General features: G+C 52.7%; 1 protein-coding gene across 1 annotated transcript; it reads right to left on the minus strand.

The window, feature by feature from the left end:
* Window positions 1-5710: 5710 nt before the first annotated feature.
* On the minus strand, window positions 5711-26644 carry SNX4 (sorting nexin 4). Its single transcript, XM_089664733.1, is given in 14 exon segments — window positions 5711-6714; window positions 7053-7167; window positions 8645-8790; window positions 10503-10602; window positions 10691-10780; window positions 17155-17220; window positions 18087-18148; window positions 18265-18337; window positions 19814-19869; window positions 21069-21116; window positions 21264-21413; window positions 24086-24121; window positions 24123-24222; window positions 26613-26644. Coding segments are annotated over 14 exon segments (1122 nt in total). The 3' UTR covers window positions 5711-6666.
* Window positions 26645-27231: the final 587 nt, after the last annotated feature.

Consider the following 27231-nt stretch of genomic DNA (forward strand, 5'->3'; position numbering starts at 1 on the left):
GCATCATAGACCGGACTACAGTCCACCACTTTGCCTACAACAGAAACCAAACTACCTCTCTTCTCACAAGGTTTCCCGTCTCTCCCTAGAGGTGAAAACACACCAACACCTAAATGCTGTCTAGCAGCATCCATATCATGTGACCAGGAAAGGATCCTTCAACGTAGGAGAAACCACCTATTGTGGAAATCTAGGATGAAGCCTAGGAGAATGAGAAGTCCTTATCTCCCTGATTGGAAGACTCAGTCAACAGGACAGGAACTACTTGATCTTCAGACAGTCTGCTCCAGAGCTAGATCCCAAACAGCAGAATAAGGGGCTGAGGCAGACCAAGAGTAGATGCAAAAATAGGTGCCTCAGAGAGGAAGGCCCCTCAACACCCAACTCTCATGCAAAAGTTGTCAGACAGGCACCCGTCTGACCAATGGTAAAGGGCATGACGACAAGCATGCTGTGGACTCTTCCACTGAAGAACCAAACTGGGTAACAACATCTGCAGGCAATGGCATTTTCCAATGATTTCTGACAAAACCAGACCCAACCAAATGTTGCAGGCATTAGGCGTATCTGGAACGTGTTGTCCACTAGGGACTACAGCAATTGTCCTCTCCACAGGAGATTGACTGAGTGTTCCACAATATGGATGACGAAAGAAGGCACTGGGGCCAAAAACAAAGCCCTCGCAGTTCAGGATATAGACAGTGGTAGTCTAAGCTGACCAGCAAAGTATGAGGGTCTCTCTGGAAAAGAACAAGGATGTGGCTGTTATGGGGCCCATGCACCACTGATGCAAGTAAATGTTCTGAGAACCAGGCTTAGCGATTATGGTCCTGTCTACCTCAGAGGATGGTAACACCTGACCAGAGTTCCATGCCTCCTTTAGATCCCCGCATGGATCCATAGCAGAGACCCACCTGAGCAGTATACACACGTTACTTGGACAACTTCAAGGGTTGGTCCACAGACAGCCCCTTGAAGACTGAGGAGGCAGGCAATCCTTAGATATAGCATCTACCTCTCAGCACCTTAACCAGAGAACTCAGCACTTTTGTATGGACAATAAACCCAACAAGACCCAAACTTAGAGGCTTCCAGCAGGCCATCATAACTGAAGCATAGGGCTCCAGATATCTGTTCCACATGTTCAAACAGGAAGGGGTCTACTGATGCAGGAAAGTCATAGTTTTTGAGGGGTTAACCCATTCTGCCTCAATGTAACATATTAAGGTCAGACAGAAAAGAGCAGAGCCCATCAGAGAGGTTTGGGTGTTAAGAAGGGTTCTTGCTGTTGTCCAGTAGAATCCTTACTGGCCTAGTGGTTTCCCTGTTAAGGTGGGTCACTGGCAGATCGAAGGTAGGTACAGAGCACTGTTTTACAAACTCCTTCCCATGGTGGAGAAGCTCAAGTATGCACTCAGGTGGGACTCAGGAGCTCTCAGGGTGTTTCCAGTCAGTATAACGGAATATCTTTAATGTAAAGGTCTTTGCAGCTGTAGGAGCCCTGAAAGACCCAAGGCTGGAGACAGCAGGTCGACTCCCCAGATGCTCCAGCGTAGTACCTACTGCACTAACAAGGGTTGAAGTGGTCTCTTGCATATCTGAGGTAACAGCAGAAGACCTGAATTTTTCAAAAATAATCTGGTCAGAGAGAGACTGAGGACACCCTAAGTCAATTAGAGATGGTAGCCATAACCAGTGCCTGAGCATAGCCATGGGTACATCAGAAATCAAGCCTGCAGTGCATAGAGTCCCTCAAGAACTGGCTCTGGTCAGCTCAATAGATTTTTTTTTAAGAAAGACCTGGATTCTTTCCTAGATACACAGAATACAAATGGATACGAATACTAATAGGTAAAGTTGATCCAGGGAATATCCGATTGGGGAATCAGGAATTGTTTTTCCCTGCAGGAGCAAATTGGATCATGCTTTATTGGGGATCGTTCTTTGCCTTCCTCTGGATCAGCTGTGGTGTATATGGAGGTTTTCTATTTGAGTACGTGTCTTTTTTTCCTCTGTTGATTGAACTGGATGGACTTGTGTCTTTTCAACCCGAGTAACTAGGTAAGTGTAGGGATAACCTAGTACAGGAGGTACCATCCCCTCCATTGAGTCAACAAAGCTCAGGACATGAGGTAAGGCCACAGGTACTCATAAAACCCAGGCAGCTAGTAGCCAATGAGGGTTTGAGGCTGGAGGTGACCAAAGTCATTGTAGATCGTCCTTAGGAATGGGATGGAGATGGGAGCTCCAAGTGGCAACTTGCAAAAGCAGCAGCAGCAGGGAGAGGCTACCAGGACTAGTGGGAACAGAGTGCAAAGCGCACACGCACAACACTCCACCCGCCCGATGATGCCAGTGCTGTCCTTCAGCACTGACTCCCTTCATGGTGAACCAACGGAGAGCAGAAATTTCAAAGGTATCCAGTGGTTGTGACGGGTGTGACTTTGGGTGGGGGGCCCATGGAACACAGCTCACTTTGGAGAGGTGGGGAGACCCCTGTCTCAGCTCCCCATACCCCTCTTATGTGCAAGTCACCCTGTGCCTGTTAGGGGTACAGGGTGGAATGCCCTGATATTGTGTAGACATGTATAGGTGGGGTGGGGGGGTTGTTCATTGTTTACTGCCATGTGGCGCATCCCATTGTTCTATTGCGTGTCTTGCTTGGGAGCAAACTATTATGGGATGTAGGTGTTTGTGTATTGGCTTGGTGGGGGGGGTGTCTGCTGATGTGTCTCTGGTTGCTAGATTTGGTTTGCTCCGCCCTGTGTCCATATGCGGGAGGAGGGGGGGGGGGGGTTTGTTCCCTTGAATGTTTATATCTTGTGTCTGTGTTAAAATAAGACCGTCTATTTCCTGGTTTCCTTCAAGACTGGTGGTGTCTCGTCTTGTATGGCCAGCGGTGGTGTCCATGGTTTGTGTTCGGACAGGGAAATCCCCCAGTGCAGTCGGGGTCCGGTTCTGTTACAGTGGTGCAAATAATGAGTCCGGTTGGCCTAATCACAGAGTGAGTCTCCAGAGAGCGCAAGCTCAGGGGCAACGGCTCTGGACCTGGAAGACACTCAACAGCTAACTTGCTACCAGAATGGGGTCTAAAAAACGCCAAAAGCAGGACCCGGGGTTTGAAGGTCACTTCTAGTCTGGCCCACAATGTCCAGTCCAGTGTGTTTTGGACACCCCATTCCAAAAGCCCGGCTGACAAAAGACCCATCGGGAAGGCTGCAGTGCAGGGACCAGCTCAAGCAGCAATGAGACAAGGAATCTCAACTGAAGAACTTATGGAACATAAAATCAAAGAAAAAAGGCGAACATAAAACTGGTTAAGTTTTTCCCAGCAGACATGAAGAAAAGATGTCCATCCCCTAAGGACACTAGCAAAAAAAAAAAATTCAGATATGAATGAACACAGTGAGACCTGTTACTGGGTTCATTCGCTAAAGGAAGAGTCTGGTAAATGACATATTCATTGACCCCTTTCCCTGCTCTCCATCCTAAAACATCCCCGTGAACCCCCAGCAGAGCCACATATGAGGGATGACAGCACTACTTGTTACCACAACCAGCAGAGGTTTTTTTTGGGGGGGGGATCATCGGTGCAGCAATTACAGGAACGATCCCGTGTTTCTCCCTGCAGCAGCTGAAAGCCACGGAGGGAGAAGGACCAGGCTTTCAGCTGCTGCAGGCAGACACGGGATTGTTCTTGTAGTTACCCCCCTGCCGTACAGAAACCCCTTCCCTCTCCTGCCTGCATCCGATTCCCCCTGTTGCCTGGGCCCCCCCCCCCCCCGTGTGCCCAGGCCCCGTACAGGACTGGCGGTACCCCATTTTTCGTGACCTTGACGGTAGGAGGTGTGGGGTGGGAGCTATGTGCAGGAAGGGGAGTCTGTACATGTGATGATAACTGCGGGAGGGGGAACCTGTATGTTCCATATTACATACAGTTGTGTTGAAAATACTAGCCGTCAGACATCACTAACCGGATCAATCACTGTTTTTGGTGGAAATGATATCTCTACATGGCAGATAATTTCCTAGCAGGTGTAGTAGATTCATAGAAATCCAACAGACCCGACAGTCATGACATGCATGCTGCTGATTCTGTGTCATTGAATCACTCATTGAAAGGGGCGTGTTCACAATAATAGCCGTGTGGAGTTCTATTAGTGAGGTCATTCATTCTTTGGTGGCAATTATTGCCCTTATTTAAGGAAGGAAGGCAGCAAATGTTGGACATGCTGGTTACAGTGCATTTCTCTCTGAAATTCTGAGGAAAATGGGTGGTTCCAGACATTGTTCAGAAGAACAGCGTACCTTGATTAAAAAGTTGATTGGAGAGGGGAAAACATATAAAGAAGTGCAGAAAATGATCGGCTGCTCAGCTAAAATGATGGCAAATGCTTTAAAATGGCAACCAAAACCTGAAAGACGTGGAAGAAAGCGAAAAACTACCATTGGAATGGATAGAATAGCCAAAATGGGGCGGACTCAGCCAACAATCAGCTCCAGGAAGATGAAAGAAGGTGTGACGTTCCCTGTGAGGACTCAGCCAACAATCAGCTCCAGGAAGATGTTAGAAGGTGTGACGTTCCCTGTGAGGACTCAGCCAACAATCAGCTCCAGGAAGATGAAAGAAGGTGTGACGTTCCCTGTGAGGACTGTTACAATTAGAAGACGCCGATGTGAAGCCAAACTATCTGCAAGAAGTCCCCACAAAGTCCCACTGTTGGGAAAAAGACGTGTGCTGAAGAGGTTACAATCTGCCAAAGAGCACATTGACCGGCCTAAAGAGAAATGGGGCAACATTTTGTGGACTGATGGAAGTAAGATTGTTCTTTTTGGGTCTAGTGGGCGGAGACAGTTGTCAGACGACCCCCAAACACTGAATTCAGGCCACAGTACACTGTGAAGACAGTGAAGCATGGTGGTGCAAGCATCATGATATGGGGATGTTCCTCATACTACGGTGTTGGGCCTATTTATCGCATACCAGGGATCATGGATCAGTTTGAATCCATCAGAATACTTGAAGAGGTCATGCTGCCTTATGCTGAAGAGGAAATGCCCTTGAAATGGGGGTTCCAACAAGACAACGACCCCAAACACACCAGTAAACGTGCAACATCTTGGTTCCAGACCAACAAGATGGACGTTATGGAGTGGCCAGCCCAATCCCCGGATCTTCATCCAATAGAAAACTTGTGGGGTGACATCAAAAATGCCGTTTCTGAGGCCAAACCAAGAAATAGAGAAGAACTGTGGAATGTGGTCCAATCATCCTGGGCTGGAATACCTGATCACAGGGGCCAGAAGTTGGGGGACTCCATGCAACACAGATGTACAGCAGTTCTCAGAAACAGTGCGACTACAACCAAATATTCATGAAGTCATTCAAAGGAAAGGCAAAATCTTCAAACATTTCTCAGTTTATATATTGAATGTTGGAGTTTGTAAAGAAGAATACAAACACGGCCATTTTTTTGAACCGTCTAATATTCACTTTTCTTCCATTTTTTTAGAGGAACAACACAAATTTGATGTATTTTTCTTCATGTTGTGATTTGGAATAGAATGTGTCGTGTTCCCAATGCATTTGTGTGGATGGAAATAAAAGGATTAGAAGGATTTGCAGCTTTACTCACTTTTCTCATCACACGGATATTATTCTGAACACAACTGTATTTTCTACACAAATGTTTCTTTTCCCGAGACGACATCTAATGAACAATCTCTTTATTTCAGGCAGGACAATGGCGTTCTACAATCGGCGACGTGTTATACTTTATTAGTTTGGCACAAGGAATGTACGAGGAGCTGCGGGGTCATCGTCAGCCCAACGAGGAGCGGAGCGAAGATCCAGCCGAAAATAAAGCAAATCAGAAACATGCAAACAAAAGTGCCCGTGTGTATGATGTAAGGCACTAAAGCCCTCCAATCGGCATGCACCATGGTCTGGGGTGGGGGGAGGGGGGCAGCAAGATTTTTACATCCTCCCCCCCATCATTCATCCCCATGTTCTCAATTACCATTTGGCCCATCTGTTCACCAAAGTGCCATCAGAGGACGGGATTCTATCAAATGTTCGTTCAAAATGGCGGCTTCCGGCTAGACGGGTAAGAAAATGTTATTTGCTGATCATCACATAAAAGGGGTTCATTGGGAATTGTGGCATTATGGGGGTTCATCGGGAATTGTGGCATTATGGGGGTTCATCGGGAATTGTCACTGGAAATTGTCATCCACAGGAGGCGGTAGGGAAGGAAAGCTCCTCCCATCCCGCCATCATTGTGGGAACGAGACAAATGAAGATCGGAGATTGGCACTTAGAGTATGGCGGTCATGTATTGTCAATGGTGGTGTTCGGGGTGGAAGAGGTCCCAGGTGAAGGGTACTCCAGGTGGGGGGTGCGGTGCTCCGGGTGAAGGGGGCGGTGCTCCGGGTGGAGAGCATTCTGGGTACTACAGCCAACGGTTTCATCCCGGAGATGGCGGTGGACTCATCCATGGTGGCTGCCGTACTCATTAGAGGGACATTCAGTGTTCGGAGGGGGAGGTGCACAGCGCAAGTTTTAAGGCGAAGGCCGCACCTGTGCACATGAATCCCCTCCCGTGTGATGATTGGTCGTCGTCTTCCAGCCAACTGTCTGAGTCTCCCAGACATGGCCGGGCTCCTTCACATCTTGCTGAAGCATTCCTTCGCATTGCCCCAGACCTGGATCCCCTACACACAGGAAAGAAACAGACATTACCTATGCATAATTGTATAGAGAAGCACAGAGACCCAGTGATGACATCACTGGTTCTAAGAGAAGGTATGTAATGAACAGGAAAGGTTTCATTAATATTCATCAGCATGTTGATGAGAGGGGAGGGGCCAAGGTTAGCTCCAGTATTATGAGGATCCAGGATCAGGAATCTGCGTTTATAAATGGGGGTCAGCAATGGCAACTTCCAGATCTCTGTCCTCAGATTTCCATTCGGTGACACAATACAGGGTGGCATATATACGGGGGGGGGGGGGGGAAGGGGGATCCCGGCCCAGCAATGGGCGGAGCTCACCTTCTTACACATGCTGATCTGCATAACCGCATAGTTAATAAGCGCCTCCTTCAGGTCACGATTTTTCTGTTCTTTAAAACGTTCGATTTCCTGCCAGGATTTCTGTACAAAATCACTGAAAACAGAAGGAAAAAAAAAAAAAAAGGAGCACATGACCAGGAGGAGAAAATCCGAATAATATGCGGAAAAGTCCAAATTCTATTTCACTGCCCCCACAGAGCTCTCCTCCCTCCCCGACACCGCCCCCACAGAGCTCTTCCCCGACAATGCCCCCACAGAGCACTCCCCCCTTCCCCGACACCGCCCCCACAGAGCTCTTCCCCGACAATGCCCCCACAGAGCACTCCCCCCTTCCCCGACACCGCCCCCACAGAGCTCCCCCCCTCCCCGACACCGCCCCCACAGAGCACTCCCCCCTTCCCCGACACCGCCCCCACAGAGCTCTCCCCCCTCCCCCGACACCGCCCCCACAGAGCTCTCCCCCCTTCCCTGACAACACACTCACCTACTGCTCCTCATCACCCTCCCAATCACACACAGCTGTGCCCTACTTCACACCCCGCATCCCACGCTGCCGTGCCCCAATCCTCACCCCCCCCCCCCATTCCACACTGCTGTGCCCCACTCCACCCCCCCCCCAACCCACACTGCCGTGCCCTAATCCTCACCCCCCCCAACCCACACTGCCGTGCCCAAGTCCTCACCCCCCCCTCCCCCCAATTCCACACTGCCATGCCCCAATCCTCACCACCCCCCCCCCCCCATTCCACACTGCCGTGCCCTACTCCTCACCCCCCATCCCACACTGCCGTGCCCCAATCCTCACCCCCCCATCCCACACTGCCGTGCCCAAATCCTCACCCCCCATCCCACACTGCCGTGCCCCAAATCCTCACCCCCCCCCCATCCCACACTGCCGTGCCCCAATCCTCACCCCCCCCATTCCACACTGCCGTGCCCTACTCCTCACCCCCCCCATTCGACACTTCCGTGCCCTACTCCACACCCCCCCCATTCCACACTGCCGTGCCCCAATCCTTACCCCCCCATTCCACACTGCCGTGCCCTACTCTTTACCCCCCATCCCACACTGCCAAGCCTCAATCCATACCTCCTGATCCAATTGCTGCCACCCCCACTGATCACCTGATCATTCACTGCAATCCCCTCCATCTCATGGTGCTCTCCCTGCAGTTTTGCTGATCAGCTTCACATCCTTGTACAAATATATTGGTCCAATGTAGCAGCAGATCAGAGAGGACACCTCCAGGGCTCTCCGGGACACCCCCAGGGCTCTCCGGGACACCCCCAGGGCTCTCCGGGACACCCCCAGGGCTCTCCGGGGACACCTCCAGGGCTCTCCGGGACACCTCCAGGGCTCTCCGGGACACCTCCAGGGCTCTCCGGGACACCCCCAAGGCTCTCTGGGACACCTCCAAGGCTCTCTAGGACACCTCAAGGGCTCTCTAGGACACCCCCAGGGCTCTCTAGGACACCCCCAGGGCTCTCTAGGACACCTCCAAGGCTCTCTAGGACACCTCCAGGGGTCTCTAGGACACCTGGACACCTACCGGGCTCTCCAGGACACCTACCAGCTCTCCAGGTTCTGTTCCTTGAGCTGCTCCTCGCCCTCCTCTATCTGCTCCTCCAGCAGTTTTATCTTGGCCTCCCTCTGCTCCGGCGTCTCCTGACCGAACAGCTTGTTGGTGACCCCCTTCAGGGAGAACGTTCGCACTGTCTGCAGGGAAACACACAATTCATTCTCTCTGGGGTATTGCAGGAAATAAAGTGTCAGCTCCTAGATTGGGGGTCTGATACAAGCATGTACACAGTGTGGCTGGATCTCTCCAGGTATGTTCTCAGGTCACACAAGTCCTTTATAGTAGATACAAAGCCAGTCACTAAAACAGAAACTTCCAGCTGACACCAGGGCAGTCAGATATCCTCTGAATCCACCAATCGTGTGTCTGCTTCTGGAATCTCCGTGTCCTTTGTGTATTTCCTGCAGATCTGGGCCGTCATCCAGGGTGAGACTTCCTGGAATAAAGACCGCTCACTGCTGCTCCCTCTCCCTGTGCAGGGGGACTGGTCTGGTCTCCACCCCTCCTGTAGCTTTCTGTAGTGGGTGGGGCCTGCTGGGTCCCTCCCACAGCTCTGCTCTCTGTCTTTGTGCAGGGGGAACTGATCTTGCCCCCACCCCCTTCTGTAGTTTCCTGTACTGGGTGGAGCCCACCGGGCCCCTCCCACAGCTCTGCACTCTCTCCTTGTGCAGGGGGGACTGGTCTGGACTCCGCCCCCTACTGTAGTCTCCTGTAGTGGGTGGAGCCCAGCAGGCCCCTCCCACAGCTCTGCACACACTCCTCTTGCAGGGGGACTGGTCTGGACTCCCTCCAGTAGTTTTCTGTAGTGGGTGGGGCCTGCTGGGTCCCTCCCACAGCTCTGCTCTCTGTCTTTGTGCAGGGGGAACTGATCTTGCCCCCACCCCCTTCTGTAGTTTCCTGTACTGGGTGGAGCTCACCGGGCCCCTCCCACAGCTCTGCACTCTCTCCTTGTGCAGGTGGACTGGGCTGGTCTCCTCCCCCTCCTGTAGTTTCCTGTAGTGGGTGGAGCCCAGCAGGCCCCTCCCACAGCTCTGCACACACTCCTCTTTGCAGGGGGACTGGTCCTGGACTCCCTCCGGTAGTTTTCTGTAGTGGGTGGGGCCTGCTGGGTCCCTCCCACAGCTCTGCTCTCCGTCTTTGTGCAAGGGGAACTGGTCTTGCCCCCACCCCCTTCTGTAGTATTCTGTAGTGGGTGGAGCCAGACAAGCTCCTCCCACAGCTCTGCACTCTCTCTCCTTGTGCAGGTGGACTGATCTTGCCCCCACCCCCTCCTGTAGTGGGTGGAGCCTGCGGGGCAGCTCCCACAGCACTGTTCGCTCTCCTTGTGCAGGGAGGGGGCTGGTCTTGTCTCCACCCCTCCTCTAGTTTTTTTGTAGTAGAAGAAGACTTCTGGGCTCCTCCCACAGCTCTGCACTCTCATCTTGTGCAAGGTGATTGGTCTTGTCACCTCCCACTCCTGTAGTTTTCTTCATAAAGCCTGTAGTGGGTGGAGCCTGCTGGGTCCCTCCCCCCAGCTCTCCTCTCTCACTTTGTGCAGGGTGACTGGTCTTTTTTCCGCCCCCTCCTGTAGTTTTCTGCAGTAAGTTGAGCCTGCTGGGCCCCTCCCACAGCTCTGCTCCCTACACAGGCCACATACAGCACAATGACAATGTCCTTGCGGCTTTACAAGGCAATATCTGGGGTTGCAAAGGCTTTGGTGGATTTATTTCCTGTATGACCAATATTGAATATATTTAAATGAAAGGTTTTGTGCTCAGAGTTCGGCTAAAAAAAAGGTGTTCTAATGGGGGGGGGGGTTTCTACGTCAGTCTATGGCACCTCGGGGGCGGGGCCGGGCCAGTCTACGTACCCCGGTGGAGAGCTCCTCACACTGCTGCTTCTTACTGGCCAGGTCCATGGCGGACATCTCCAGGTCGTACTGCATGAGTTCATGTTTCCGGCACACGGACCTGCAAGCACCACGATAACGTGTACATTAATAGGCTGATACCGCTTACACGCCAAGCACAGATCTCATTGGTCACAAGTTTCCGGTACCTCAGAGCTTCAGCGTAAAATAAATATTCTTTCAGTTGGTCGGCGTAGTGTTCCTGCTCCTCCAGGATGTCATCGATGGAAGCTGCGTATCTGTGGGGGAGGGAACCGCAAAGAGTAAAATGGCTTCAAACATGGGACAAGCATAGATCTATACTCAGACAAGAATGTTAACAAAAAAAACAACCAAAAACCCCCCAAAAATACCCCCCCCCCAAAAAAAACAAAACCAACCCTCCCCCCCCAAAAGAGGGCAGACTCGATGGACCACTCAGTCTTTTCTGGCATCACTTTTCTGTGTAGATGCATATTATTCCCATTCTCTACATCAGGGAACCCAGTGCACATAGAGCGACAGGCCCCGCCCAAGAGGAGACAGGCCCCGCCCCTGAGGACACTCCCCCACCCAGGAGGAAACACTCACTGCTCTTATGTTCACACATCTTGCAGCCTGTGTCTGTTTAATTACGTGGCATTATTGCCCCCACCATGAACGTTCATCATGAGATTACATCCCTCAGTAAGAACCCCAAATCTCATCTCCGTACCATCGCTACTGGTGGTGGGAGGAGTTTCGCACGTCATTTCTGGTAAGTGTGCCATCAGCTGTCTCTCCCCTAGGTCACATTTCCCATGATTCCCATCAGCTGTGTCTCCCCTAGGTCACATTTCCCATGATTCCCATCAGCTGTGTCTCCCCTAGGTCACATTTCCCATGATTCCCATCAGCTGTGCCCCCCTAGGTCACATTTCCCATGATTCCCATCAGCTGTGCCCCCCTAGGTCACATTTTCCCATGATTCCCATCAGCTGTGTCTCCCTAGGTCACATTTCCCATGATTCCCATCAGCTGTGCCCCCCTAGGTCACATTTCCCATGATTCCCATCAGCTGTGTCTCCCCTAGGTCACATTTCCCATGATTCCCATCAGCTGTGCCCCCCTAGGTCACATTTCCCATGATTCCCATCAGCTGTGTCCCCTAGGTCACATTTCCCATGATTCCCATCAGCTGTGCCCCCCTAGGTCACATTTCCCATGATTCCCATCAGCTGTGCCCCCCTAGGTCACATTTCCCATGATTCCCATCAGCTGTGCCCCCCTAGGTCACATTTCCCATGATTCCCATCAGCTGTGCCCCCCTAGGTCACATTTCCCATGATTCCCATCAGCTGTGCCCCCCTAGGTCACATTTCCCATGATACCCATCAGCTGTCTCTCCCCTAGGTCACATTTCCCATGATTCCCATCAGCTGTCTCTCCCCTAGGTCACATTTCCCATGATTCCAATCAGCGGTGTCTCCCCTAGGTCACATTTCCCATGATACCCATCAGCTGTCTCTCCCCTAGGTCACATTTCCCATGATTCCCATCAGCTGTGGTCTCCCCTAGGTCACATTTCCCATGATACCCATCAGCTGTGTCTCCCCTAGGTCACATTTCCCATGATTCCAATCAGCTGTGTCTCCCATAGGTCACATTTCCCATGATTCCCATCAGCTGTGTCTCCCATAGGTCACATTTCCCATGATTCCCATCAGCTGTGTCTCCCATAGGTCACATTTCCCATGATTCCCATCAGCGGTGTCTCCCATAGGTCACATTTCCCATGATTCCAATCAGCGGTCCCCTAGGTCACATTTCCCATGATCGTGTCTCCCCTAGGTCACATTTCCCATGATTCCCATCAGCTGTGTCCCCTAGGTCACATTTCCCATGATTCCCATCAGCTGTGTCCCCTAGGTCACATTTCCCATAATTATTATTATTATACAGTATTTATAAAGCGCCAATAGTTGGCTCAGCGCTGTACATTACAAAGGGGGACAGAACATGTGACAGAACAATACCAATACAATGTGATACACGAGGGGATCGAGGGCCCTGCTCCTCGGAGCTTACAATCTAGGAGGGAGGGGGTGGTGGCACAAGAGGAGATAGCTGTGGGGGATGGAGTGGTGGGAGGAGTGGAGGAGGTCGGCAGGTTAGCAGGGGGTGGGGTAGGCTTCCCTGAAGAGATGGGTTTTCAGGGTGCGCCTAAAGGAGAGGAGAGTAGGTGATAATCTGATGGGTTGGGGCAGGGAGTTCCAGAGGATGGGTGACACCCTGGAGAAGTCCTGGAGGCGGGCATGGGAGGAGGAGACCAGGGAACTAGAGAGAAGGAGGTCTTGTGAGGAGCGGAGTGTGCGTGTTGGGCGGTACTTGGATATTAGGTCAGTGATGTAGTTCGGGGCAGTATGGTGGACGGCTTTGTACGTCAGTGTTAGGATTTTGAATTTGATCCGTTGCGCAATCGGAAGCCAGTGGAGGGATTGGCAGAGGGGGTGGAGGACACTGAGTGGAGGCCAGTGGAGGGATTGGCAGAGGGGGTGGAGGACACTGAGTGGAGGCCAGTGGAGGGATTGGCAGAGAGGGGTGGAGGACACTGAGTGGAGGCCAGTGGAGGGATTGGCAGAGGGGGGTGGAGGACACTGAGTGGAGGCCAGTGGAGGGATTGGCAGAGGGGGGTGGAGGACACTGAGTGGAGGCCAGTGGAGGATTGGCGGAGGGGGGTGGAGGACACTGAGTGGAGGCCAGTGGAGGGATTGGCAGAGGGGGGTGGCGGAGACAGAGCGGTTGGAAAGGTGAAGGAGTCTGGCAGCCGTATTCAGGATGGACTGAAGCGGGGATAGCCTGTGGCGAGGCAGGCCAGTGAGGAGGGAGTTGCAGTAGTCGAGTCGTGATATGATGAGGGAGTGGATGAGCTGTTTAGTGGTTTCTGGGGTGAGGAACGTGCGGATTTTGGCGATGTTGCGGAGGTGGAGTCTGCATGTTGCGGAGGCGGAGTCTGCATGTTGTGGAGGTGGAGTCTGCACGAGTTTGTTAAAGATTGGACTTGGGGCTGGAAGGATAGGTTGGAGTCCAGAATGACACTAAGTACTCTGGCCTGCAGGGCGGGTTTGATGGTAGCGTTGTTGGATGTGACGGAGAAGTCAATGGGGGGTGGTGTCCGGGCTGGGGGGAAGACAAGAAACTCCATCTTGGAGAGGTTCAGTTTAAGGAAGTGGAGTGACATCCAGTCTGATATGTGGCTCAGTAGGTGTGTGATTCGGGCTGAGACCAAGGGGGTGAGGTGGGGGGTTGAGAGATAGATTTGTGTGTCGTCGGCATAGAGGTGGTAGTTGAAGCCGTGAGAGTGTATGAGTTGGCCAATGGAGGAGGTGTAGATGGAGAAGAGAAGGGGCCCGAGGACGGAGCCTTGAGGGACCCTAACAGAGAGGGGGAGTGAGGGGGAGGTGGTAGTATTATAGGTAACGCTGAAAGAGCGTTGTGACAGGTAGGATGAGAGCCAGGAGAGAGCAGAATCTCTGAGGCCGAGGGAGTGTAGTTTTTTGAGGAGGAGGGGGTGGGCGACTATGTCGAAGGCCGCAGAGAGGTCAAGGAGTAGGAGCACTGAATAGTGGCCATTAGCTTTGGCGGTTAGCAGGTCGTTGGAGAGTTTGAGTAAGGCGGTTTCGGTGGAGTGTAGGGGACGGAAGCCGGACTGTAGGGGATCGAGGAGGTTGTTGTTGTTGAGGTGAGAGCATAGGCGGGTGTAGACGAGGCGCTCGAGGAGTTTAGATGTAAATGGGAGCAGGGAGATGGGTCTGAGGTTGTTCGAGTCATTGGGGTCCAGGGAGGCTTTTTAAGTATGGGGGTGATGTGTGCATGCTTCAGAGGGGAGGGGAAAGTGACGGAGGAGAGGGAGAGATTGAAGATGTGGGTGAGGGAGCGTAGGATGGAGGGGGAGGGAGGTCGTAGGAGTTGTGAGGGGATAGGGTCGAGGGGGCAGGTGGTGAGGCGGGCATCAGAGAGGATCTTGGAGACTTCCTCGATGGTAGTAAGGTCAAAGGTGCGGAGTGTGGGGGGAGCTTCAGTATGAGGAATGTAGGGTGGGGTGGGAGAGGAGGTCAGAGCAGTGGTGGGCCGTGAGAGAGGGGTGATGAGGGGGTAGCTGAGTGAGGGTGAAGGGGGTTGGAGGGAGTTTGAGCAGTGACTAAGTCCCTGCGGGTTATGTTGAGGGGGAGGAGGATGAGGGGGTAGCTGTGTGAGAGGGGACGGGTTAAGAAGGAGTGTGAGGTTGCGGCGATGTCCTTGCGAATTGTGTCAATCTTGTTTTTGAAGTGATTGGCAATCTCAAGGGCAGTGAGTGAGGTGCTGGGTGGAGGTGGCGGTGGAGAGAGTAGAGAGTTGAAGGTGGAGAAGAGTTGGCGAGGATTGGAGGAGAGGGCCTTGATGAGGGTCAGGAAGTAGGCTTGTTTGGCTGCGTGGAGGGAGGAGGTGTAGGTGTGGAAGGCAGATTTGTAGCGGGTGAAGGCTTGTTGGGATTTGGTTTTGCGCCATAGTCGCTCCAGGGCACAACTTTGTCGTTTGAGGGTTTTGGTGTGATCAGTCTGCCAGGGCTGGAGCGGTCGGGGTCTGATGTTGCGTGTGGTTAAAGGCGCTAGTGAGTCAAGGCTGTTGACAGCGCGTTGTTGTAGGCGGTCATAGCCAAGTCAGGGCAGGACAGGTGGAGGATGCTGTCGTGGAGTTGATCAGCTGCAGAGTGGAGGGAGGCAGGGTTCAGGTTGCGGAGGTTACGGCTGGTAGTAGTGTGACATTTGGAGGGGTAGGTGTTGGAGGACGAGGAGATAGAGAAGGTGATCAGGTTGTGGTCAGAGAGAGGGAAGGGGGTGTTAGTGAGGTTGTGGGGAGCGCAGCGGTTGGAGAAGACAAGATCGAGGATATTGCCGTCGGAGTGGGTGGTGGATTGTATGCACTGTGCAAGTGCAAAGGAGGAGGTTAAGTGGAGGAGACGGGCTGTGTCTGGGTTGTCGAGGTTGACAGGGATGTTGAAATCCCCAAGGGATGATGGTGGGTAGCTCAGAGGAGAGGAAGAAGGGTAGCCAGGAGGAGAAGTCATCCAGGAAGCGGGATATGGATCCAGGAGGCCGGTATATCACAGCAATCTTCAGGGGGGTTGGGGGAGAATAGTCGGACGCAGTGGGCCTCGAAGGAGGAGAAGGATAGGGAGGGGGGGTTTGGGAGGACTCGGAAGGTGCTCTGCGGTGACAGGAGCAGACCAACCCCACCACCTTTACGACCGTTAGGTCTGGGTGAGTGGGTCCAGATGAGACCTCCATAGGAGAGTGCAGCAGGGGAGGTAGAGTCAGTGGGCTGGATCCAGGTTTCCGTGATCGCCAGGAGGTTGAGGGAGCGGGAAACAAAGAGGTCCCATCAGCTGTGTCTCCCCTAGGTCACATTTCCCATCAGCTGTGTCTCCCCTAGGTCACATTTCCCATGATTCCAATCAGCTGTGCCCCCTATGTCACATTTCCCATCAGCTGTGTCTCCCTAGGTCACATTTCCCATGATTCCCCTAGGTCACATTTCCCATGATTCCCCTAGGTCACATTTCCCATGATTCCCCTAGGTCACATTTCCCATGATTCCAATCAGCTGTGCCCCCCTATGTCACATTTCCCATCAGCTGTGCCCCCCTATGTCACATTTCCCATCAGCTGTGTCTCCCCTAGGTCACATTTCCCATGATTCCCCTAGGTCACATTTCCCATGATTCCCCTAGGTCACATTTCCCATGATTCCAATCAGCTGTGTCTCCCCTAGGTCACATTTCCCATGATTCCAATCAGCTGTGTCTCCCCTAGGTCACATTTCCCATGATTCCAATCAGCTGTGTCTCCCCTAGGTCACATTTCCCATGATTCCAATCAGCTGTGTCTCCCCTAGGTCACATTTCCCATGATTCCACTTGTCACGTCCGCTCAAAAGCGCCGTGTTTTGGGAATTTGCTTAGATTTACAACTGGGCGTGTCCTATGCAAATTACAGCTAGCCAAGCTTGCAAAAATGAGCAGGTGGGCGAGGAATCGACATGTCAGTCAGGAGTGGATGGGGCCCCAGGCATCTCCTACATGTTGATCGACAAGAAAGGGCTTGATGAGGAACACCAAGCACAGTTGCAGCTAGGCCTGTGACGTCATGGCGCCCAACTGTCGTCTGATCAGGAAGAGTGCGACACAAAGAACGCAACCACTGACCGCTTTATCACACAGAATACTTTACTTCATAACCAGAGTTCTACTTTAATGTAGTCCATTCCGTACGCATGTCCTGTCAACGCACCACAGCAGAAAAGGAAAAAAAAATGTATCACCACAACGCATGGTAGCGAGTTACTGTGTGTTGCATTTTTAAGGTGCGTTTTGGCACCATTCAAATGAATAGATAGCACAGTATCACAATGGTGTGAATGGGCCCCATTGAGGAACACATGTAGGATGGTCACATGTGGCTGCACTATTTATTCACATACTAGCAACAGATCCGTGAATTCAAGTATCAGGGTCACTGTATGAAGCAGCCAGGCAACCGGCATTTCCAGGAATGGCAGCCTATGTACTTCTTCAAGGCGGTGTTGCTCCCAACTATACAATTCAAAGCACACTCACACATCCATGTGATGTCCGGCGCTCTGCAGTCCATCCCCCATCTCCTTTTCTATGGCACTCCACTCACTGCGAAAAAAGAAATATTGCTGAATAAAAGCAGAAACTTCTACAAGATAATATACCCAACTGACCCGAGACTCCCATTGTCTGTCCGACTCCCAACAAGGCTCCCCTCCTCTGCTGCCCTGCTACCCCCCCATGGCTCCCCTCCTCTGCTGCCCTGCTACCCCCCCATGGCTCCCCTCCTCTGCTGCCCTGCTACCCCCCCCAGGGCTCCCCTCCCCTGTCCCACTCAGCCCAGGGCTCCCCTCCTCTGCTGCCCCCCCAAGGGCTCCCCTCCTCTACCCCGCTCCACCCCCAAAGGTTTCCCCCCTCTGTCCCACTTCCCCCCGGGGCCTCCCTCCCCTGTCCCACTTCCCCCCGGGGCCTCCCTCCCCTGTCCCACTTCCCCCCGGGGCCTCCCTCCCCTGTCCCACTTCCCCCGGGGCCTCCCTCCCCTGTCCCACTTCCCCCCGGGGCCTCCCTCCCCTGTCCCACTTCCCCCCGGGGCCTCCCTCCCCTGTCCCACTCCCCCCCGGGGCCCCCCTCCCCTGTCCCACTCCCCCCCGGGGCCCCCCTCCCCTGTCCCCACTCCCCCCCGGGGCCCCCTCCCCTGTCCCACGCCTCCCCTCTGCCACGCCTCCCCTCTGCCACGCCTCCCCTCCTCTGCCACGCCTCCCCTCCTCTGCCACGCCTCCCCTCCTCTGCCACGCCTCCCCTCCTCTGCCACGCCTCCCCTCCTCTGCCACGCCTCCCCTCCTCTGCCACGCCTCCCCTCCTCTGCCACGCCTCCCCTCCTCTGCCACGCCTCCCCGGGGCTTCCTTCCATTACCCAACTCTGCAGGGCTTATAGATTGAGGATTTGTGAATGTAGACACACTTTGGGGGCTCACCTAAAAACTCTGCCGTAATTGCCATGTACTTTATAAACACCATAAAGTCGGTCTGCCACCCTCTGAAAGAAAGCCAAACATTCTATTACATGTAGATCTGAACGGCATCCCTCTCCTCAGTTTTGCACAGCCGCTGTAGAGGAATCCCAGAGCGGTTCTACATTCCGAAGACACTCACCGCCAAGACTCGCAGGAGATGAGAGACGACCGACTGCAGCTCATCACTGTAATGTTTCAGCTCGGTGAATCTCCTGTGATGTGGAGGAACAATCACAACATAGACTGTTAGATTCAATTATTATCTCTGACCTGGAGAACCACAAGACCCCCCCCCCCCCCCGTCCCACTACCCACAGGGCTTCTCACTCTGCTCGGGGCTTCCCTCCCCTGTCCCACCCTGCTCGGGGCTTCCCTCCCCTGTCCCACCCTGCTCGGGGCTTCCCTCCCCTGTCCCACTACCCCCAGGACTTCCCTCCCCTGTGCCACTACCCCCAGGGCGTCCCACTCTGCCTGGGGCTTCTCTCCTCTGTCCCACTACCCACAGGGCTTCCCACTCTGCTCAGGGCTTCCCTCCCCTGTGCCACTACCCACAGGACTTCCCTCCCCTGTGCCACTACCCACAGGACTTCCCTCCCCTGTGCCACTACCCACAGGACTTCCCTCCCCTGTGCCACTACCCACAGGACTTCCCTCCCCTGTGCCACTACCCACAGGACTTCCCTCCCCTGTGCCACTACCCACAGGACTTCCCTCCCCTGTGCCACTACCCACAGGACTTCCCTCCCCTGTGCCACTACCCACAGGACTTCCCTCCCCTGTGCCACTACCCACAGGACTTCCCTCCCCTGTGCCACTACCCACAGGACTTCCCTCCCCTGTGCCACTACCCACAGGACTTCCCTCCCCTGTGCCACTACCCCCAGGACTTCCCTCCCCTGTGCCACTACCCCCAGGACTTCCCTCCCCTGTGCCACTACCCCCAGGACTTCCCACTCTGCTCAGGGCTTCCACTGACGGACTGCAGCTCATCACTGTAATGTTTCAGCTCGGTGATATGGAGAAACAATCGCAACATAGAACATTCGATTCATGTTCACAATTATTATCTCTGACCTGGAGAGCCACAAGACAAACTTCCTTTCTACAACTGCTGCACCCAAAATCTGCATATCTTCTGATTGCAGCACAGCCGCAGCCCATAAAAATGGATGAGAAGTGCTGGACCCTAAAAACGACCTATTGGCGTTGCTGTCCAATAGTGTTGCTTCAACCGGGCTTCTAAGAATTGGGCGGCTTCTGCGTACTGAAGGATCTCCACAGTTTCCCCAATTCATAATGTAACTAAAAGGGTCCGGGAATGAAGAGCCAATCATAATGTAACTAAAAGGGTCCGGGAATGAAGAGCCAATCAAAATGTAAATAAAAGGGTCCGGGAATGAAGAGCCAATCATAATGTAACTAAAAGAGTCTGGGAATGAAGAGCCAATCATGGTGTAACAAAGGGTCTGGGAATGAAGAGCCAATCATAATGTAACTAAAAGGGTCCGGGAAAGAAGAGCCAATCATTGTGAACGAAAAAGGGAAACTGCTAACAGAAGCCATAAATCTTAGTGAATGGATATCTCTGCGGGTGAAGAGGGCGGCCTTTACAGAGAGCGGCGTCCCCTAACCCGCATTGGGTGTGTTTACTGAAACATTTTCAGCCAATCACGTCAGACAACACTCACTTGTCCGGGTTTTTAACACGAAACGTGGCGTTCAGCGACTTCAGCCTGGAGTCGGTCTGTGAACACAGAAGAGATGATTAGATTGTATAGAGCAGTGGTCTCCAAACTATGACCCTTCGCTTATATTTATTCGTCCCTTAGAGCACGGTTCCTCCCACTGACACCAATGATGAAGCACCAATCCTCCAAATGATACCAATGATGGGGCACTATTCCTCCCACTGACACCAATGGTGGGGCACTATTCCTCCCTCTGGCACCAATGGTGGGGCACTATTCCTCCCTCTGGCACCAATGATGGGGTACTATTCCTCCCAAAGACTCCAATGATGGGGCACTATTCCTCTCACTGACACCAATGATGGGGCACTATTCCTCTCACTGACACCAATGATGGGGCACTATTCCTCCCACTGACACCAATGATGGGGCACTATTCCTCCCACTGACACCAATGATGGGGCACTATTCCTCCCACTGACACCAATGATGGGGCACTATTCCTCCCACTGACACCAATGATGGGGCACTATTCCTCCCACTGACACCAATGATGGGGCACTATTCCTCCCACTGACACCAATGATGGGGCACTATTCCTCCCACTGACACCAATGATGGGGCACTATTCCTCCCACTGACACCAATGATGGGGCACTATTCCTTCCAATGACACCAATGATGGGGCACTATTCCTCCCACCGACACCAATGATGGGGCACTATTCCTCCCACCGACACCAATGATGGGGCACTATTCCTCCCACCGATACCAATGATGGGGCACTATTCCTCCCACCGACACCAATGATGGGGCACTATTCCTCCCACTGACGTCAATGATGGGGCACTATTCCTCTCACTGACACCAATGATGGGGCACTATTCCTCCCACTGACACCAATGATGGGGCACTATTCCTCCCACTGACACCAATGATGGGGCACTATTCCTCCCACTGACACCAATGATGGGGCACTATTCCTCCCACTGACACCAATGATGGGGCACTATTCCTCCCACTGACACCAATGATGGGGCACTATTCCTCCCACTGACACCAATGATGGGGCACTATTCCTCCCACTGACACCAATGATGGGGCACTATTCCTCCCACTGACACCAATTATGGAACATTGTTTACTCCCACTGGCCACAGTCCGGCCCCCTCAGAGTCTGAAGTAAACTGGCCTTCTGTTTAGAACCTTTGGAGACCCCTGTTATAGAGGATGACGTCTGACACCCATCACTCACCTTCATTTGTAATGCGGCATCATTTGCAGCCTCCTTCCAGCCATTCTCCTGGAAAGAAAAGTAGAGAGATAATGTACGCGGACAGACACAAAGACACGGAGGAGAATATCTAGGCCTGCTTCAATATCAGTCACCCCCAGGGAACACGTCTCCTGTGAGGAGCGACGTCCAATCATGGCCCGGCGCTGGCTGTACCTGGGTGAGGAAGGTGGTGAGGACTTTATCTTGGAAGAGGACGGGATGAGCCGCCACACGCAGCAGGAAGTTCTCCAGGCCGATTCTTCTCCTCTCCACAAAGTCAGGATCCATGTTATCAGCGGACAGTTTGTGCCACACAAATTCTGCCTGTGCCGGGAGAGAGAACAGAATGAATTCTAACAGCCGCACCCCCCAGATTCAGCGTTCACCAGAAAGTTCAATACCACATTTCTGAAGGTTTATAAAAACCTGTGGTAAAGCCTCCCGAACATCGGTTCTCCAGGTACTCATCAGACACATGACCTAACCTATGGCCACACCAACCAACACACAGGCACATTGATCCAACCTACGGCAATAACACCCAACCTAAAGACACGCCATTCAACCTACGGCCATACCACCCAACATACAGGCACATTGATCCAACCTACGGCAATAACACCCAACCTAAAGACACGCCATTCAACCTACGGCCATACCACCCAACATACAGGCACATGACACAACGTAGGCCACATGACCCAACCTACGACCACACCAACCAACACACAGGCACATTGATCCAACCTACGGCAATAACACCCAACCTAAAGACACGCCATTCAACCTACGGCCATACCACCCAACATACAGGCACATGACACAACGTAGGCCACATGACCCAACCTACGACCACACCAACCAACACACAGGCACATTGATCCAACCTACGGCAATAACACCCAACCTAAAGACACGCCATTCAACCTACGGCCATACCACCCAACATACAGGCACATGACACAACGTAGGCCACATGACCCAACCTACGACCACACCAACCAACACACAGGCACATTGATCCAACTTACGACCATAACACCCAACCTAAAGACACGCCATTCAACCTACGGCCATACCACCCAACATACAGGCACATGACCCAACCTACGACCACACCAACCAACACACAGGCACATTGATCCAGCCTACGGCAATAACACCCAACCTAAAGACACGCCATTCAACTTACGGCCATACCACCCAACATACAGGCACATGACACAACGTAGGCCACATGACCCAACCTACGACCACACCAACCAACACACAGGCACATTGATCCAACTTACGACCATAACACCCAACCTAAAGACACGCCATTCAACCTTCGGCCATACCACCCAACATACAGGCACATGACCCAACCTACGACCACATGACCCAACCTACGACCACACCAACCAACACACAGGCACATTGATCCAACTTACAGCCATAACACCCAACCTAAAGACATGCCATTCAACCTACGGCCATACCACCCAACATACAGGCACATGACACAACGTAGGCCACATGACCCAACCTACGACCACACCAACCAACACACAGGCACATTGATCCAACCTACGACTCAACAACACAATCTGAATCCATAACACCCAACCTAAAGACACGCCATTCAACCTACGGCCATACCACCCAACATACAGGCACATGACACAACGTACGGCCACATGACCCAGCCAACGACCACACCAACCAACACATAGGCAGATTTATCCAACCTACGACTCAACAACACAATCTGAATCCATACCACCCAACCTAAAAGACACACCATTCAACCTACGGCCACATGACCCAACCTACGGCCACATGACCCAACCTACGGCCACATGACCCAACCTACGGCCACATGACCCAACTACGGCCACATGACCCAACCTACGGCCACATGACCCAACCTACGGCCACATGACCCAACCTACGGCCACACAACCAACACACAGGCAGATTTATCCAACCTACGGCCACATTCACCCAGTCTACGAATCAACAATTCAACCTACAGCCATAACACCCAACCTAAAGACACACCATTCAACCTACGTCCATACCACTCAACTTACAGGCAGATGACACAACCTACGGCCACATGACCCAACCTACAGCCACACCAACAAACACACAGGCACATTTATCCAACAAACAGATGTACCACCCAATCTACGGCCACATGACACAAACTACGGCCATACCACCCAACCTACGGCCATACCACGCAACCTACGGCCATACCACGCAACCTACAGCTACATCCACCCAACCTACAGCCACACGACCCAACCTAAGGGCACATCCACCCAACCTACAAGTCCACAACACAACCTACAGCTACATCCACCCAACCTACGGGCACATCCACCCAACCTACGGGCACATCCACCCAACCTACGGGCACATCCACCCAACCTACGGGCACATCCACCCAACCTACCACACAACCTACAGCCATACCACCCAACCTACGGCCACATGACATAACCTACAGCCACTTCTACCCAACCTACGGCCACTTCTACCCAACCTACGGCCACACCACTCAACCTAAAGACGCACCACTCAACCTACAACCAAATCCACCCAACCTAAAGACACACCACTCAATTTACAGCCACACCACCCAACCTACAGGCACATCCACCCAATCTACGACTCCACAACACAACCTACAGCCACACCACCCAACCTACGGGCACATCCACCCAACCTACAACTCCACAACACAACCTACAGCCATACCACCCAACCTACATGCACATTTACAAAATCTACGGCCTCATCTACCCAAACTACGGTCACATCCACCCAACCTACGGCCACATTTACCCAACTTACACATGCACCACCCAATCTACAACTCCACAACACAACTTACAGCCATATGACCCAACCTAAAGACGCACCACTCAACGTACAGACGCACCATCCAGCTTATGGGCACATTCACTCAATCTATGACCACATCCACCCAACCTACAGCCACATACCCTTTTCTCCGGCAGAGGAGGGACCACCACAAAGGGGGTAAGTGACGCACAGGTAATTCCTCAGCAGTTCAAACTCGCTGTACCGCCTCCAGAGAGACTCCAGTGAATTCTGCCCATCGGAGGGGTTCTCCAAAGACCTGAAACAAATGTTCTGGATTATAAAACAGCCAGACTCCAGAGCCGCGGTGTGAATGTGGTACTAGAGCCAACACCGAAGAGTAAACGACTTTATTCATTTTAACAAAATAATTTCTAAAATATCCAATCGACTGCCTCAGCGTTGTGTGTGAACATCTAAAGGAAGAGGGAGGTAAGAGCAGAACAAAGCAACACACTCACTTTATTACCCCCCCCCCCCCAGCAGCACATACTGACCTTAACTTTACTCCCCCCACTGCACCGTTCAGCCCCGAGCCCCCCAAGGCGCCTCGTGTAATCTCCATATTGCTTCAGTCGGGGATTATTGAGGGTTGGGAGCCATCTCCCTGCTCAATCACAGTCATCACGCCCTTATAGAACAGGAAGGGGAGTGGCTTATGCTCCTGCGGGGAGGTAATTTCACTCATGGAAGTGGGGGGAGTAAAAGAAAGGTCAATATTTGCAGGTGGAGAGGGGGGGGTAATAAAGAGAACCTGTTTTACCACAGCAAACGTGTCTCCGAGGAAGCGTAGGACACACTAAACAAGTTCCGCTCTTTGGATGTACTACGTGCGTCCAGTGAGTGAACGGTGCATCACAGCTGTGCAGGAAATCAATACGCTGTGACGTCACGCCGCCGGAGCCACATGTTGGTCCGGCGGCCATCTTAACTAATGGTCAGTGTACCTGCTTTATATCTCTATATTGACATTTGTGGATTCAAATACATTTTTTTTGGAAATACTACACTATGGGCACCTTTCTTATGGCTTCTTTATGGAGCCTTTCAGCCTGCAGAACCTGCGGAGAGTACCAGTCTGACCCATTATCCAGAGGAAGGGAATCCCTGTAAACAGCTGGCCGATCCTATCCATCCTAAAGGGGACCTCTGGAGCTAAGCAGACAATCCTTTGACGGCAGTGTTGCCCATTCCTACACGGATGTTCCACATACACCTACCATACATCACTACCTAAGTGCCCTGAGGTGGATATATTAACGCGCATATTCTATGCGCATCTGGTGAGTGCGCAATCCTACCATTTCTTCAAAGCACCATAATATTAATATTGGCTCTGTCACGGTATAGGGGCGTGGCCAATTATTAATTCCTGATTAATGATCCGGAGTGTCACGACGTCTCCGCCAGCCCAGTTATTAATTCTCAGTTATTAATTCCTTGTCCTTTAATCCCTCCTGGCCATAGGAAGAGCATCCTACAATAAGTATTATACTCCTGTAATCAACGCGCCCCCTCCACAAAAGGTCCCAAATTCAATTAGTGTATCCTCCCCATTGTTATCCTGTTTACTTGTCCATCCTGTCTTGTGCCCAGATGTCCTACATCCCTAATTAGTGCCTTACTTTTGTATTAATGTATCCTCCCCACTGTCCTCCTGCTTACAGCTACAAATTCAATTACTGTATTTCCGTTCCATTGTCATCCAAATGTCCCTAAACTCAATTAAGGCAGTCCCTCCATTGTCATCCTGCTAATGACCCCCCTCCACCTCTCGTCCTGCTCAGGGGGTTTAAGAGGTCAGTGCTGGTCTCTCCTGTTGTTCCATTCTGCTGTGCAGCAACTGAAGGGGATCCCAGCTGCAGCGGGACTCTAGTGGCTAGACTCTGCCTAAGCCCCATTGGAGTAAAGGGGACCCCAGAATCAGCCCTGCCTGAAACGCTGTCAGCTGTGCCTGAGACTACCGCACCCGCCCTGCCTGAGACCACCGCACCCGCCCTGCCTGAGACCACCGCACCCGCCCTGCCTGAGACCACCGCACCCGCCCTGCCTGAGACCACCGCACCCGCCCTGCCTGAGACCACCGCACCCGCCCTGCCTGAGACCACCGCACCCGCCCTGCCTGAGACCACCGCACCCGCCCTGCCTGAGACCACCGCACCCGCCCTGCCTGAGACCACCGCACCAGCCCTGCCTGAGACCACCACACCAGCCCTGCCTGAGACCACCACACCAGCCCTGCCTGAGACCACCACACCAGCCCTGCCTGAGACCACCACACCAGCCCTGCCTGAGACCACCACACCAGCCCTGCCTGAGACCACCACATCCGCCCTGCCTGAGACCACCACATCAGCCCTGCCTGAGACCACCACATCAGCCCTGCCTGAAATCACCACATCAGCCCTGCCCAAGACCACCACATCCGCTCTGCCTGAGTGCATGCTTCCCCCATGTTGTCTGACTACTTATGAACTGCCTCCTACCTCCTGTTGGACTACAAACTGCTGTAGGGACTTTAGCTTTGCCCCCCGGGGCTGGATTACAAGTCTGTTGGACTCTCCCTGCACTACTCCCCATTGAGTGACTTTGTCAGTTTTAATAAAGCTTTAAGTGTTTGCCGTCTGCCTTGTGTTCTGTGCTGCTTACCCTCCGTCACGGCTCACTTCTGGATTTATCATGTTTATAGACGGATCCACATCTGGATTCTGCGGTGATTATTCATCCCAGCGCTGCACTTTATTATTTATTGTACGTTTGGAGGTTTCATTTTGGTGTATCAGCTGCTATATGGGAGCGCGCTCACTTTCATCATTTTATTAGTGATCAGCGCAGACCTAGGACGACTTATTACTGTACGGGATCTCTATGGCGCCAACAGTGTACGCAGCGCAGACCTGGGGCGACTTATTACTGTACGGGATCTATATGGCGCCAACAGTGTGCGCAGCGCAGACCTAGGACGACTTATTACTGTACGGGATCTCTATGGCACCAACAGTGTACGCAGCGCAGACCTAGGACGACTTATTACTGTACGGGATCTATATGGCGCCAACAGTGTACGCAGCGCAGACCTGGGGCGACTTATTACTGTACGGGATCTCTATGGCGCCAACAGTGTACGCAGCGCAGACCTGGGGCGACTTATTACTGTACGGGATCTATATGGCGCCAACAGTGTGCGCAGCGCAGACCTAGGACGACTTATTACTGTACGGGATCTCTATGGCACCAACAGTGTACGCAGCGCAGACCTGGGGCGACT

This window comes from Staurois parvus, unplaced genomic scaffold (assembly GCF_062004578.1).
Source record: "Staurois parvus isolate SC_StPar_1 unplaced genomic scaffold, SC_StPar_1.0 ptg002013l, whole genome shotgun sequence".
Lineage (NCBI taxonomy): Eukaryota > Metazoa > Chordata > Amphibia > Anura > Ranidae > Staurois > Staurois parvus.